Source organism: Molothrus aeneus, chromosome 5 (assembly GCF_037042795.1).
Source record: "Molothrus aeneus isolate 106 chromosome 5, BPBGC_Maene_1.0, whole genome shotgun sequence".
In the NCBI taxonomy this organism is placed as follows: Eukaryota; Metazoa; Chordata; class Aves; order Passeriformes; family Icteridae; genus Molothrus; species Molothrus aeneus.
The window spans coordinates 41,445,494-41,458,958 of record NC_089650.1 but is presented as its reverse complement, the minus strand read 5'-3'; the positions used below and the strand labels follow the sequence as shown (position 1 = coordinate 41,458,958).

General features: G+C 43.9%; 1 protein-coding gene across 2 annotated transcripts in view; it reads right to left on the bottom strand.

Annotated features, from left to right (window-relative positions):
- Positions 1-13,465, bottom strand: part of PRICKLE1 (prickle planar cell polarity protein 1) — a 65,676-nt gene that overhangs the window by 2,900 nt on the left and 49,311 nt on the right. The window contains exons 1-7 of one of the 2 annotated variants that reach the window (XM_066550380.1): positions 11,919-12,071; positions 6,382-6,560; positions 4,024-4,137; positions 3,044-3,181; positions 2,305-2,508; positions 1,624-1,810; positions 621-1,484 (exon numbers count right to left, since the gene is read on the bottom strand). In XM_066550380.1, coding sequence (XP_066406477.1) covers positions 621-1,484; positions 1,624-1,810; positions 2,305-2,508; positions 3,044-3,181; positions 4,024-4,137; positions 6,382-6,513 — 1,639 coding nt within the window. In that variant the 5' untranslated portion in view covers positions 6,514-6,560; positions 11,919-12,071. Of the gene's footprint in view, positions 1-620; positions 1,485-1,623; positions 1,811-2,304; positions 2,509-3,043; positions 3,182-4,023; positions 4,138-6,381; positions 6,561-11,918; positions 12,072-13,465 lie in introns of those variants that run through there. The other variant, XM_066550379.1, reaches the window with a different exon arrangement.

Genomic DNA, 13,465 nt, shown 5'->3' with positions numbered 1-13,465 from the left:
CCAGGTTTGGGCTTTTGTACAGAAATAGGAGAGGAAAGTTAGCACACGCTCTATCCCTTTGGGGGATAAAGTCATGTTTGACAAGGAGGTTCATAAAAGTGCACTATCAGTTTCCCTTTAGTAAGTGGGGAAAAAGAAATCTCACAAATCTAATTGCCTAAGGCTAAGAAGTTTACCATCCTTTTAGATTTTCTACATATTTTTACAAGCAAATCAGGAAGTTATCTAAAGTGTTTTGTAGATTATCTTTAATATCATCCTAATATATAATGCAACTTCTTATACATAAGGTATGGAAAAATAGTAATTTGCTTAAAGCAGTGGTTTGTATATAATAAGTGTGTAGTTGAAGACTGCTATTCTGTTTAACATTATTGCTTAAAGCAAAAAAAAAGATAATTCAAAAGGAAAGGAGAAGAATCTAATAGGATTTTAAGTAGCAGAAGCACGTCCTGTAAAAGATTATGGGCTTGATAAAAGCTGCTGCCTACTTTACATGCATCTCTTGATACTAAACTTTTTTAGAAATCACTGAAATGAAAAATTTTCCTTCAAAATACTCCAACACACATGCTTTTGTTGACCTCTCCATCAAAACCATTAACTGATTTCCCCATTACCTGTTATGTTAGATAAGGCCAAGGAATCCATTGAATCTCGAACACTTTGTTCTTGCTGTTTCAGGTCAGACAAACATTCCAGTGAACCTCCATACCACGGTGCTTGGTCATGTTTGTATCCTGAGGCCCCGTGTTCCATGTCTAGCTCCTGGATTTTCCTGCTGCTGGCAGGGCCTGGGTGGCTGCCATATGCAGAGTCTCCCAACCCATCTTGTGACTGGGCCCAGTACATGTCTGATTGATACTTCTTACTTGCTAGGCTTGGATTGTTTTTTTTCAAGTCCAACTTGCTCTTGACCATGCTATCAGAAATCCAGTGTTCGCTTGATCTAATGTCTACTTCAGTGGGTTGCTGGAAGAGGCTTTTATCACCAAACTTCAGAAGAAGTTGGGTCATGTAATCTTCGTGTTCAGCCCATTCTTCAGGGTCTTCAGGCACATCTTGCTCTACTCTTCCTTTCCAAAAGTCTTCATTAACAAAGCCTGCCTCTTCCCTTGAAAGGCTTAAATCATCCAGCTTACGAGAAAGAGTATCATCAGCATTATCTGAAAGGCCAGGAAATTTGTAATTGAGGGCCGGCGACAGGAGCAGAGACTGGCGGCACTGGTCGGCTGACCGGCTGCTCTTTCCCATGCGGACGCTCCTCCGGGAATCTCTGGATCGAGCCGACTGAAATGCAGAATCAGAAGAGTCGGAGGCATGAACATCCTCTCCCAGGCTGCAGGTTTTTGAACAGTAAATCTGCCCTTGCTTTGGAAGGAAAGGGCAGCCAAGCAAAGAGGTCTTGCACTGAGCACAAGAGAAGCAAGTTTCTGTGGCGTGCCAATGCTGTCCATCATAGGTCATCTGAGCATGGTCAACACCTGGAAAGAGAGAAAAAGCAATGCTCTGGGTCTCTCTAAAAATTTACTTGCAGAATTCATACTTCTGGAATGTGAAATAATTTCATAAATTGGCTTTCCCTTAATTTGTAAGTTTAATGCTTAAAAAGGACACACTTACCAATATGTTCCCCACAGGTCTCACAGTATTCTGCATAGAGTGATTCAAAACAGTTACAGCAGAACGGGCGCCCATCCTTCATGATGTACCTCTGTCCACCCAGGATTGTTTCACACTCGAGGCAACAGAAGTGTTTCATGTGCCAGTGGCGACCTTCAGCTTCAGTGCACTCATCAGCAAAAATTATCTTTTCAGAGATAAAAAGGATACTTTTAGTTAAGTGGCCAAAACCTCACCTTGGGAGTTAGAGCATGTAAAAGTATCTTAACTCTGCAGTTCACACACAAAATTTATTTTCATTTTGCTCCCTTTTGAATACGAAGATGGAAGCAACAATTGCCCACAACAAAAATAAAAAGAAAGAAAAACAGTACATTCTACAGCCAAAAAAAAAGGAACCCCGGAACTCAACCATTAAAGAAGCTTCTATAAGGATAATATTTTGTAATATTTGAGAATGTTCAATTCTAAACAGGTGTTTGCTTTCTAAATACCATCTTATTGCTTGTAATATTTTCAGTTTGACAAGAAATTAAATATCCCTTAGCATTCAAACACATCTATGCAGCAGAGTCCTGACTTCTTAAGTGACTGCATCTGGAGTTAGGAATTTCTGAAGTGATGCAGTTTGTGAACTGAACGACAAGAGTGTAGCTTGGCTGTAAAATGTGAATTCTCTACCTCATCGCAGGCTGAACATCGAGGTTTGAGGAGTTCAGCATGGTGTCTGCCACAGTGAATTTTTCCATCTTGGTAGAAGTAGATAAGGTCAACAAGAAGCTCGTTGCACGTGAAGCACACGAAACAGGAGGGATGCCAGCACACACCAGGCCCAGCTCTTGAGGCAAAAACCGCAACTTCACCGCCATTGACTTTTGTACCGCACTAGGAGCAAACCCAGAAAGTGAGCACACTTCCCATCCAAAAGTACTAGCTTCTTGCATTTAAACTAAGTTAAAACACAAGACCCAATATCAGATTTGATTCCAAAATTCTGACAAGAAAATAAATAAATGTTTTGAAAAATTTAAAAAATATTTAAATTAAAAAAAAATATTATCAGTTTTGGTCTAGATGAACTGCATCTCAATGAACCTTCTGTGAATTTAAGTTAATTTTATACAAAATAACATTTTAAAGCATATGTCTGCTTTTTATCTGCCATTACTTTAATATGAATCAGCATTAGGGTTTTTTTTTGAGTAGGAAATATATCAAAGACTCACTTCATTCCTGGTAATATCAAAGGTTACATTTTGCTTAAGCAAGAACTACCGTCTTTCTTCTTCCATGCAGTTTCAAAAGTAATCTTTTGTTGCTGTTGTTTTCAGACACAGACGTAAGTTTAAATTTTAATACTGAGATACTGTAGTTTGACATTATTCAGCCCAGCAGGTAGCCTATGGCACCAGTATGTTACCTGCTCACAAACAGCATGCATCACTGCCCTGGAGAGCAGTTTAATAGTGCCTCGTCCCAGTGCCTCCTTTTTGCGCTGAGAACTGAACATCTGCAGCTCCTTCTTTTCCTCTTCACTTAGCGACTGGCAGTATCTCACCTTCCAGTGAAAACACAGGAGAACTTACATTAGAGACTGAGCTTCTGATGGAACAGATGAGTAAGTAAATGCATATATGCAAGGAATTCATCAGGCATGCTGCCAATTATAATTAAACTTCTCCTGCTTGCCCTCTCTACCATCTTAATATTTAGGTAATATGGCATAACACAAAATTAATATGGAGAGGTATTTTTTTTTCATTACAGGAAAAAAACCCACCACGCTAAACTGAGGAGTTGTTTAGGCAAGAGAAAGATTTTTAGAAGCTAGCCCAAAGTCTGCTGCTAACCTCAAATAACAGAATGAACCTAGATCAGCCATAATATTGTCCTTTAGATTTATGGTTAAGTGCCCACGACTAAGTGTTGCAGTATACACAAGACCTTAAGTACTGACACCCCCGCCCCTTTCCTTACAAAGAGCTTGTTTGTTATTTCCACTTCTACTCCAAATTACACTGCATAACTGAGATGCAAACCTTTTACTATCACAAAGCATCCTTTTTGTGCGCCACAATGCAATTCCAGGAATTTGTAGGTTCCTGGTAATTGGTGGGTGGCTGCAAACACTATAAAACCAACTTGTGTTAAGTTTATTGCAGTGACACCAGCCTCCCTAACAAGCAAAGGCAGTGTCCTTCCAGACAGCTCTTATCTGCACACAAGCCAAGTGGACAGCTGAACAATGGACTCAGTGTACACACCGTGCTGCTTTATAGCTCAGATGCCACTGCAGGCCATGGTTTAGGCTTGTAATAAATACACAGGCAGGTAATTCTCCATGGAAAAGCTGCCAGGGAGACCCAAGCCCTGACAGTTCATCCTAAATTCTCTATTTACCTCGTTATCATGGGGTGGCAGCTGATAGAGAAGTTGTTTAATCCGGTGTTTCTCTCCAGGGCTGTTAACGTAAGGGACCTTCTCCTCTGGCAAGCAGGCAAAATACAGCTGGACCTGACCAGGAGAAATGCAGAGTTCAGACCCAGGGACACACAGGCCCCAAGCACTGCCAGTGTCCTTTGGCTACTGTTTTGTCTCAGATCTCATTTACTAAGGAAGAAGAGGTCACGCTACATTAGACTGTGACAGGGTTTGTGCTGAAAATACAAGACACAGATGAACCAGCTCAGCAAACCTGAAGTCTCTGATAAAACTAGCACCCAGCTGCTGAATTGCTTTTCTGGAATGCAATTTGCAGTGACAATTAGAGGGGTATCATAAATTATGCACATTTAATGTTCTCATTATTCTCACCCCCTTCAGGGCCGGTCAACAACTCCATGGAAATTCTAAGTTTCCCTCTGCAATTTACCACACAAGGCACGAAGCTTTCCAGAAAACAGCCACTATATAAACAAATTTAATTTGCTCTCTGCATTTTACACATTGTTGAGACAAAAGCTGTTTTGTAGTCTCCTGCTGATCAGGTTCACCCAAAGCATCAGCTTTCATTGCTTCCATGTGGGCTTTGGTCAGAAGGTGGAAACATCCTTCCCTTGGGAGGAGGCTGGATCCAGCCACATTTCAATCAGATGCAAATTAACCAGGAAATTTTCACGGGATGAATGTTTTTGTATCAGTCTTTGCTCTTTTTTTTTTTTTTTTCAGAAGAATATTATGACAGGAAAGCTGTAATGAACACTATGACAAAGCCCAATGGCAAAAAATATTTTTGTGGAACAGCTACAGATTTATTGTTTTTCCTATGCAGTTTCCAGCTTGTCACGAGGCCTGGGGCTGTAAGAGCTGACTATTGGCAAAAATATTACTTGCCATACATATTTAAATAATGCTCAGGTCAACAGCTTATTACTGTGCAAGACAGATGAAAAAAAAGCATTAATCAGTCACTTAAGTCAGGAAGCAATCAAAATTATGAGAGACAGGTAGTACAAAACATGACTTGCTCTTCATTTAACCAAAATTTAAACAACTGAAGTCTACTATATGCCCACTTACTACTGACTATACTTCAGGATGCTCAGGGAGAAGATAACATGCAGCAAGATGTAAAGCTTTAAAACTAGCTTATGCCCTTTTCTCAAGTTTATTGCACTATTCTCAAAATAAGTAATCCTTCTGGGGGAAAAGTCCTCCCATCTTTGGTGAGTTTGGGCTAGCTGGGATTATGAGGATATTTTAGGGCATTTAATTGTTCTGGCAGAATGTTAGCTCACTGTTTGCCTTAAGGTCTGATTCATCAGGATCCTTATAGATGCTTAAGTAAGTGATAAAAAGAGTTGCCCTAAAAATAGCCTGTTATTTGCAATTCCTGCTGACTTGTTACTTTACTCATTATTAAGAAAATCTCTGCATTGCAAAAAAGAGACATCTTCTGCACTTTTTTAAACTATGGACTGTATAAGCTTGCCAGGATTGCTCTGCCTCCTTTAGCAGATGTTGCAAAGCCACCCTGGCCGTTTAACACTGAAGTCTTGAGTTCTGAATATTCCTGAGTACACAGCTTCAGCACAGTTGCAATATCATCAGTACCATGAATGAATACCATGAGCAGTTCATTCTGGTCTCCCACAGCAACTTGGTCATCAATACTTTCACTTATATTCCCATTGCCATGTGATGTTGCACAAAAAGAGGGGACTGAAAAGAGGGGAAAGCACAGCCCAACCAAGCCACAAGTGTCAGCTCCAGACACCATGCAAGAGGAATCCTGGCATGAACAAATGGCAGCCATACAACTATTTAAACAAGCGTAAAATACATTATTACCTGTCACAGTGACTGAACACTTTCATTTATATGCGCTGTCGTACCATCCATATTCTAGATGTCAAATGCCTAATTATTTAAAGAGCCATACAAGTCAGTGAAATACTTGGCCAGGGAGCACAATGTCATGAGGCATGCCATGAACTTTAATTTAACCTAGTAACTTCTTTCAAAAACAAAGCAAACTTCTATGCTGCTTTTACTCTTTATACATACCTCTGCAGCATATACTTTTTGAAAAACCTTGACTGGGAACTTTTTTGGAACATAAAACTCCTCAGGGCTGAGAACTTGAAGCTCATTACACACAGCCCCATTGAACAGGAAACAAAAAAGAAGTGAAAAGTTCTACATGAATTAAAGTTTTATGTATTATAAGAATTTAATCAGACTTACAGAGGCAGCATATCACTCCCTCAGACAGTCCTTACGAGGCTTATTTTTAAAATGCAGAAACATGGTTGGTACCTGCTCTGGTCTGAGGCCTGGGGGGACCCAGGCATATTCCTCCAAGGCACAGCCAGAGTCATCGTCAGAGGTTGAGCTTCGCTGACACCCAAAAATGAGGTTATTGGCTTTGGGCTCCATCTCCAATGGCATAAGTGTGAAGTGTTAAATATTTCAGCTGCAGCTCATCAAGCAGTGATCTGGAGAAAAAGATTAATACAACTTTAATAGATTTGAACATGAACAACTAATTATCAGTGTAAATGATCTTACAACAGTTTAGTATTCCTTGTGTTGCCCAGAACAATAAATTAGTGATGCTTCATTACAACTTGCTACAAGCAATTCGAAAGTGCTCAAAAAAGTTATGAAAATAAAACTATTGAAGAAAAAGATCCCAGAAACCTAGGCACAGATTACCACTTTTGGCAACCACAATGTATTTCAGTATTAACACTTGTCACCTTTTACAGTTCTGCTTGTTTCACATCACAGGATATATATATTTAGGTAAATCTAGCAAAGACCCATTGAGCAGGTACTAACAACAGGAATGACACAAGCTCTTCCTGAAGTCATTACAACCACTAACCTAGTAAAACAAAAGACATGACAACCACTTGTCAAAAACTAAAGAAATTATTGGGGAAAGATGGTTGTGCAAGTAGCATCCTGCTGTTCACAAGGCAGGCACAGAGCATCTGCTGGATTCCTCTGAGAACTTTGGTAGAGCTGGATGGGAGCGGAAGGGCGTTGGTCTTGTTAAATATCTAAAATCCAATTATGCCAGATTAGTCTCTGTAAAATACATCATGATTGTTCTGTCAATTTAAAACCCTACAGGGAGATGATTTTGTTGATTCATGAAGCCTGCAGAGCTTCCTATCAGCGGGATTGTTTTGAGTCACAACTGGTAAAGAAGGCTCTCACCAAGATCCGCAGCAGTCTGCAGTAAAAAGCTTAACAAGATATATGTCTTGTATTAATTCTAGCAGAAGTTCTTAGGAAATTCAGATGAGGCATTTCAATGAAATACAGATAACCAAAAGCACAGAGGATTTGTCCTAACACAACAGATATCCTGACCTCTTGGGGCAGGGACAAGCTTGCTCCTACAGTACCATGTTATGTGTGAGCTGTGCCTTCACTGTTTTAGGACATTCTTTCACCTGTTCATCTAAACCCATATCCAGTTTTGTCAGTGCTACATGCAGGCTGTAAAAAATTTTGATCTCCTAGACATAAACCTTGCTGGTGGTCTAACGAGAAGCACAATCTAAAAACTTCTGGTGGGTTCTATGTTACATTTCCAGTCTCATCCCACGGTTTTAGAGAAAATAAGTTGCTGCTAGATCACAGGTGGAAGATTTAAGACTGCTGACCCAAATATTCTGCTGGTTACTCAACAGGAGTTTCTCCTTCAAGCATGAGGCACTGGTTAGTGCCAGGTTCTGCAAACTCAGCATATAAACCCAAACCTGCTCCATAAAAAGTGGGTATATGCATCCAAAAGCTCAGAGAAATACAAACTCAGAGAAATTATAATATCTAGTATATAGTCTTATCTAGCCTTATTTTCAATATGTCTATACATTCCCACAGCCCATAGAAAGAGATGGGATTACTTAACTCTTCCACTGGGCTAGTGCTCCAAAAAATTAAGTTGTTTACTTCAAAAACTTCTGGTTGAAAAACATACCCACTATTTTTGGTGCACTGCTAAGATGCCAACACACTTCATAGCTGCACTGTAGTAGAAGATTAATTTAATATTTGAAGAGGCAAGCAAACCTGCCAACTTCCCCTCTGAGAATGGGCTATTTCTGGAAAGCTGGTGAGCTGTCAGGCACATGTCTGAAATCTTACTCAAGTTGAACAACCAAAGGTTAGCACAACAGCTTCCGAGCTTAACATCACCATATTACAATCTTTCTCAAGGAACGTAAGTATAATCAAACTTAATCCTTAAAGCTCAATCCTATATATGCAAAACAGAAATACAAGCTTCCTGGTACATACTGCATCCCTTGAATTAGTTGCTCTGAGAAACAAATGATAAGACAAGGCATACAGAACTTTCCTCTTCCCACTTACTGGTGGAAGTAAAGTCATACATCAGCTATGTTTTTGTTACTGCTTGAATAAAATTGGGTTGTGAGGAAGGAGGGACAGGGGAATAATGTGATGCAGTTAGGAAAATCACTCTAGGAAAAAAAGGCAACAGTGTTCACTGTTGCTGATGGATAGGGATGCTCAGGTTGACAGCTTGTGTCACACATCATCTATATCCAAGTAATTCTCAAATATAAAGTCACTAGCAATATCATTGAGAAGCTGAATTCCTTCCAAGATGACCTGAGCAGCAGATTTTACCATTTCCTTTTAGAAAGGGGCAGATTTTTTTTTTTATTGGTTTGCAATATTGGGCCACTCACTGACACCTCAGCTGGTATTTCCAATTCTTAGGGCATTGCAAGAACTTGGTCAAATGGTTCCTTTTCAAGAACTGACTCCTGCCCAATATCCCAGGAATAAAAGGAGTCAGTAGGTTAAACATCTTTGACAATATTTTATTAGGCAGCAGGACCTCAACCACATCCCACAGGAAGCAGATTTGAAACATAATTTAGGCAAAGAGACAGGCTCAGCTCTGGCAGCGCCTGGGCACTTGAGCAGAGTGTACTCCTGCCTTGTTCTCACAATACCCAACACTCCAAGCACACCAAGTAACTGAGTAATTGCTTCATACTGATTGTTCAAACCCTCTCTCCACAAGATCAAAGATTAACTTCTCCAACTTCTCTTGAAAGACAAGGAAACAACACAAAATCTGAATGCATGATGACTTATTAACTTTTCTGAGTATTTTGAACACTAAGACTGCATATTACTCCCACAATGAACAAAGCAGCACTGGACAAGGTCAGGATCTTAAGCACAGCAAAGGTACATAAGTGTAGGAGTGTTCCTAATTCCTAGGGAAGACAAGGCACTGGTAAGAGAGAGACAAAGCTGCTTTTCTGCAGAGACTGGTCCTGCCTGAACCTCCTCTGACACATCCCTTTCAGAAAGCACACACAACAGCTCCAACAAGAGGAAACCACAGACACACAGGTCTAGTTTCCAGTCACACAGGGCAGTTTGAAAGTTTGGCTGATAGAGAATAGAAGAAAAATACATCTTACCTCCAAATACAAGATGCAACTTTACAGTCAGAGTTCTCCTCCCCCAAAAAGGTAATCAGAAATGTTCAAAGCAAGGTCCACAAACCTCAAGGAACCGAGATTAGGACAGCTCAAAGGACATAATTCACTTTAAAAAAAACAAGCCCCTATAGGATGAATGTGAAGCTGGCTATAAAATGATTGACAACACACCACATATAAATAGAGCCACATCATAAATACTGTGGGGTTGCTGAGAAGGTTTCTAATCCAGCCTGTCTTAACAGCAGGCTATCTGAAGAAGTATTTTAGCAATTGCTTGTTTAGGAGTTCTTCTTCCTCTCCTGTTCAAGTGTAATTTGGTTTGCATTTTAAAACTACAGGGTTCTTCCTCCCTGCCCCCCAGCCTCACTCATCCTTCAAAGTGATCTGTTTAAAATGATTACATCCTAAGGAGGATTCAAATGAATATAAACAACAGCTGAAAAAATAAGTGCTTTCCAAGGGATGACTAGAAAGGTGGTCTTTCTACTCCTGCCATGACACCTACAAAACACAGCAAGGATGTGTTGTTTTGCTTTGCTTTCCTAAAGACCATGGAACATTTTGAGGTTTCAGCTCTGTTCAAATACTGCCTCTCAAAAAAGGCTTTATAGCCTACAAGGAGGTTTTTCACTGGCAGGTTGACAACTATGAATAACATAATTGAGTTACACAGCTAAATTTGATTTGAAAAGAAAAGCAATTACTGTGTTTTTTCCACTGATGAATTAAAACAGTCATATGACAAATTCCTTAGAGGCAAAGACAAACTACACTCCTAATTACAAAGCTATGGGTACACAAAATACTGGGATATCAAACTTAGAACAAAGCTGTTGCTGAAGCCTATATGAAGGTTATCCCTGTGCGCGGATTTCCAGCTCACTGATTATGTTCCCCCTGACCAGATAGAAGAGGTCACGATTTGTAAGCAAAGTTAGACAAACATCTCCTTGCCCACCCCCTGCTGTTTTACTCTGTCCTGCAGGGCAAATTGTTTTAACAACTTTTTTGTTAGAAGGCTTGTTAACAAGGCTATAGGGGATACAAGATGCATATCACATGCATCCATTCACAATGAAGGCTCAACGACTCGAGATTAGCACCGGTCAGCCCATTCACCTGCTTATTTAATCTCTGGTGTAGGATAACTACATTAGAAGAGGAAGGGCGCAATATAACAACAATAAACCACCATAAAGTAACTATTAATAATTCAAAGCCCATTTCCAATGTGTATTATGCACGTGATCAGGAAGTCCCATTCCCTAGCTACAGTACAAATAACATACCTACGGTGAGCTCTGTAGCTCTCTGTGTGGGAAATTCGGATCCAGAACTGATAAGGAGAATCTGCATCAGCACCAGCACACAGCTGCTGGGTCCTTTTGAGTAATGAACTACCCAGAGCGGTCGGGAAGGAATAGAGCCAGTCTACTTGTTCATTCAAAAGACCTTTAGATGGACCCTAGAAGAACTGTTTTCCTTTTTTTAGCCAGTCTACAAGGAGCAAGAGAGGAGTTAACTGCTTTCCCCCTCTAGCATCCTAGTGCCAAGACCACTTTTCCAAGTGGAAGTGAGACGATCCTTCTCACGGTATTTTCTTTAGACGAGCCATACTGCAAAGGCAGGCTACCTGCATTTAGCAAAAGGAGGAAGCCCCGTGACAAAGCATCGCCCCATGCCAACAGATCTGATTTGGCCGTGTTATCCTTGGCTCTGCACATCGCTGATGGAAACTCAAGCACACACTGCAGTGAGGCAAGACCCAAACCTCCAGCCGAGAAAGAGGTATTCTCACGGATGTTCCCCCCACCTCTCTCCTTAAGAGGGTGTACAGATTTAGAAAGACGGAAATCTTGCCTTTTACAGTCTCCCATTGATTTTTAAAATTCTATTTTAAACAGCAGCCAGACTTTACTCCAATGTACACATATACTCAGGTTTCACCCCATCACCTGTTGGCTGTCGAACAACACCCTTCTTTGTTAGGGCTCACAGCCCTCATTTGAGACAAGTTTCCAGAGAAAACACTTGAAGAAAGCATTCAATAAGTCACAAGACAGGAACTGTAAAAAAATAGAAAAGTAAAAAAATTCTGCGCCCAAGCCCCGTACACCCTGACAGCCCCGCGCCTCCATCTCGGAGAGCCGGGACGGAGCTTTCCTCAGCAGGCAGAGCTCCCTGAAGGACAGGTTTTCCATCCCGAGGAAGTTTCTGAAGATAGGTCAGGAGCACCCCCAGTCCCCGGGTCCCCACGCTCTGGAGCCGGATGCGCAAAGGCACCGGCAGCTACGGCACCCTGGGGGCAGCTGCCGCCCGGGAGAGCGGATACGAGTCACCGCAAATTACCTCTGTGCGGCACCCAAACAGCGGCCAGGCTGCGCCGGAGCCGGCGAGGGAGAGGCGATGCGGCTGCAGACCCGGCCCCGCGCCGCGGCAGCTTCTCCCCGAGCCCGGGGCTCACGGGGGAGCGGGCAGCGCCAGGCACGGTCCCACCGAGGCAAGGGGCGGCGGGGGCTGCTCCAGCCCTGTCCCTGCCGGGCGGCGCCGCCGCTTCCTTTGCCGTCCCGCCTGCTGGGAGCGCAGCGGGACCGATCCCTGCGCCGCCCCGTCCCCTCCCGCGGGCGGGGAGCAGCCGGGGGCCGGCAGGAGCGGCCTCCCCGCGCTCCTCCCGAACCGGCACCGGCAGCTCCCGCCGAGCCCCCGCGCCCCTCACCGCTCCTCCGTCAGGCGGCGGGAGGAATCGCTCCCGCCAGCGATCTTCCTTCAAAGTGCTGCCCAAGGCGGGGGAAGGAGTGTGGGAAGGGGGAGCGTCTCCTGCCACCGCCCCCGAGGCAGGAAGGGTCGCCGTCCCGGCCGCATACCCACCCAGAGGACCGAGCGCCTGCAGAAGCGATAAATTCTGCGCTCAGGACACGACGGACACACAGTTTGGCTACAGCGCTTTTGTTCGTGTTTACGCCCGAAATAGATTTCCCACCCCACCCTGGACGCGCTCCGGCCGCCCCGGGCTGACCCGACCCGGCCACCGCGCCCCGCGCACCCGGACGGGAAGGACACGGTTCAGGACGGGAAAACATTTGTTCTAGGTCTCTGTACATGAATAATAAAAATATAATAAAAACAGTAAACCCTATCTGAAGCCGAGGATCGCAGAGAGCAGCCGTCCATCACTGCCTCCCTTGGCACATTCCAAGTGGGAAAGAGGCGTCCGAGCCCCAGCTTACGCACAGAGAAGTAGCACCGGGGCATTTTCTAAGAGGCTGCCAGCCCCCGCTTTTACCACTTCCCCCGAGCCCGTAGGCATAAAAAGCCCCGAGAGGCGGGTGCTCCGGCTTCAAAGGCAGGCGGACGGCTTCCCCCCGGCACCGCCGATGTAACCGTGAACACCGCGGTCAAATTTCCTCTTCCCTCCCGCTCTTTGTCTCCCTGGGGAAGTCATTATCAAAGGGAATTTATTCGCGCAGCGTCTCGGGGTCAGAGCGGCGGCACACACAGCCCCGACGCGAGAGGCAGCGGCGGCCCAGCCCCCGCATCCCGGGCCGAGCTCCCGCAGCCGGGGGCGGCTCATCTGCCCGGGACGGCGAGGGGGCACTTCTCAGACACTTATCGCTACCCCCAGGGACCGGATTTGCATGGGTTTAAATTCACTTGTGTAAATTTGAATGGCTTTGCCCGCAGTGCGCTGAAGGAAGCCGGTCCTGACGGGTACAGGAGGTGCTCAGAGCAGCGTCCCTGTCCTCAGCGCTGTCACTGTCACCCCCTCCCCGCGGGCTGCCCCGACCCTCGGCTGGGCACTCGCCAGTCCCATGGCGAGCCGGGAGAAGCCTCCACAGCTGCTCCCATGGGCTGATTCTCCATGGCTCAGAGCAGGCAGCCAGAGCGGCCGGCCGAGG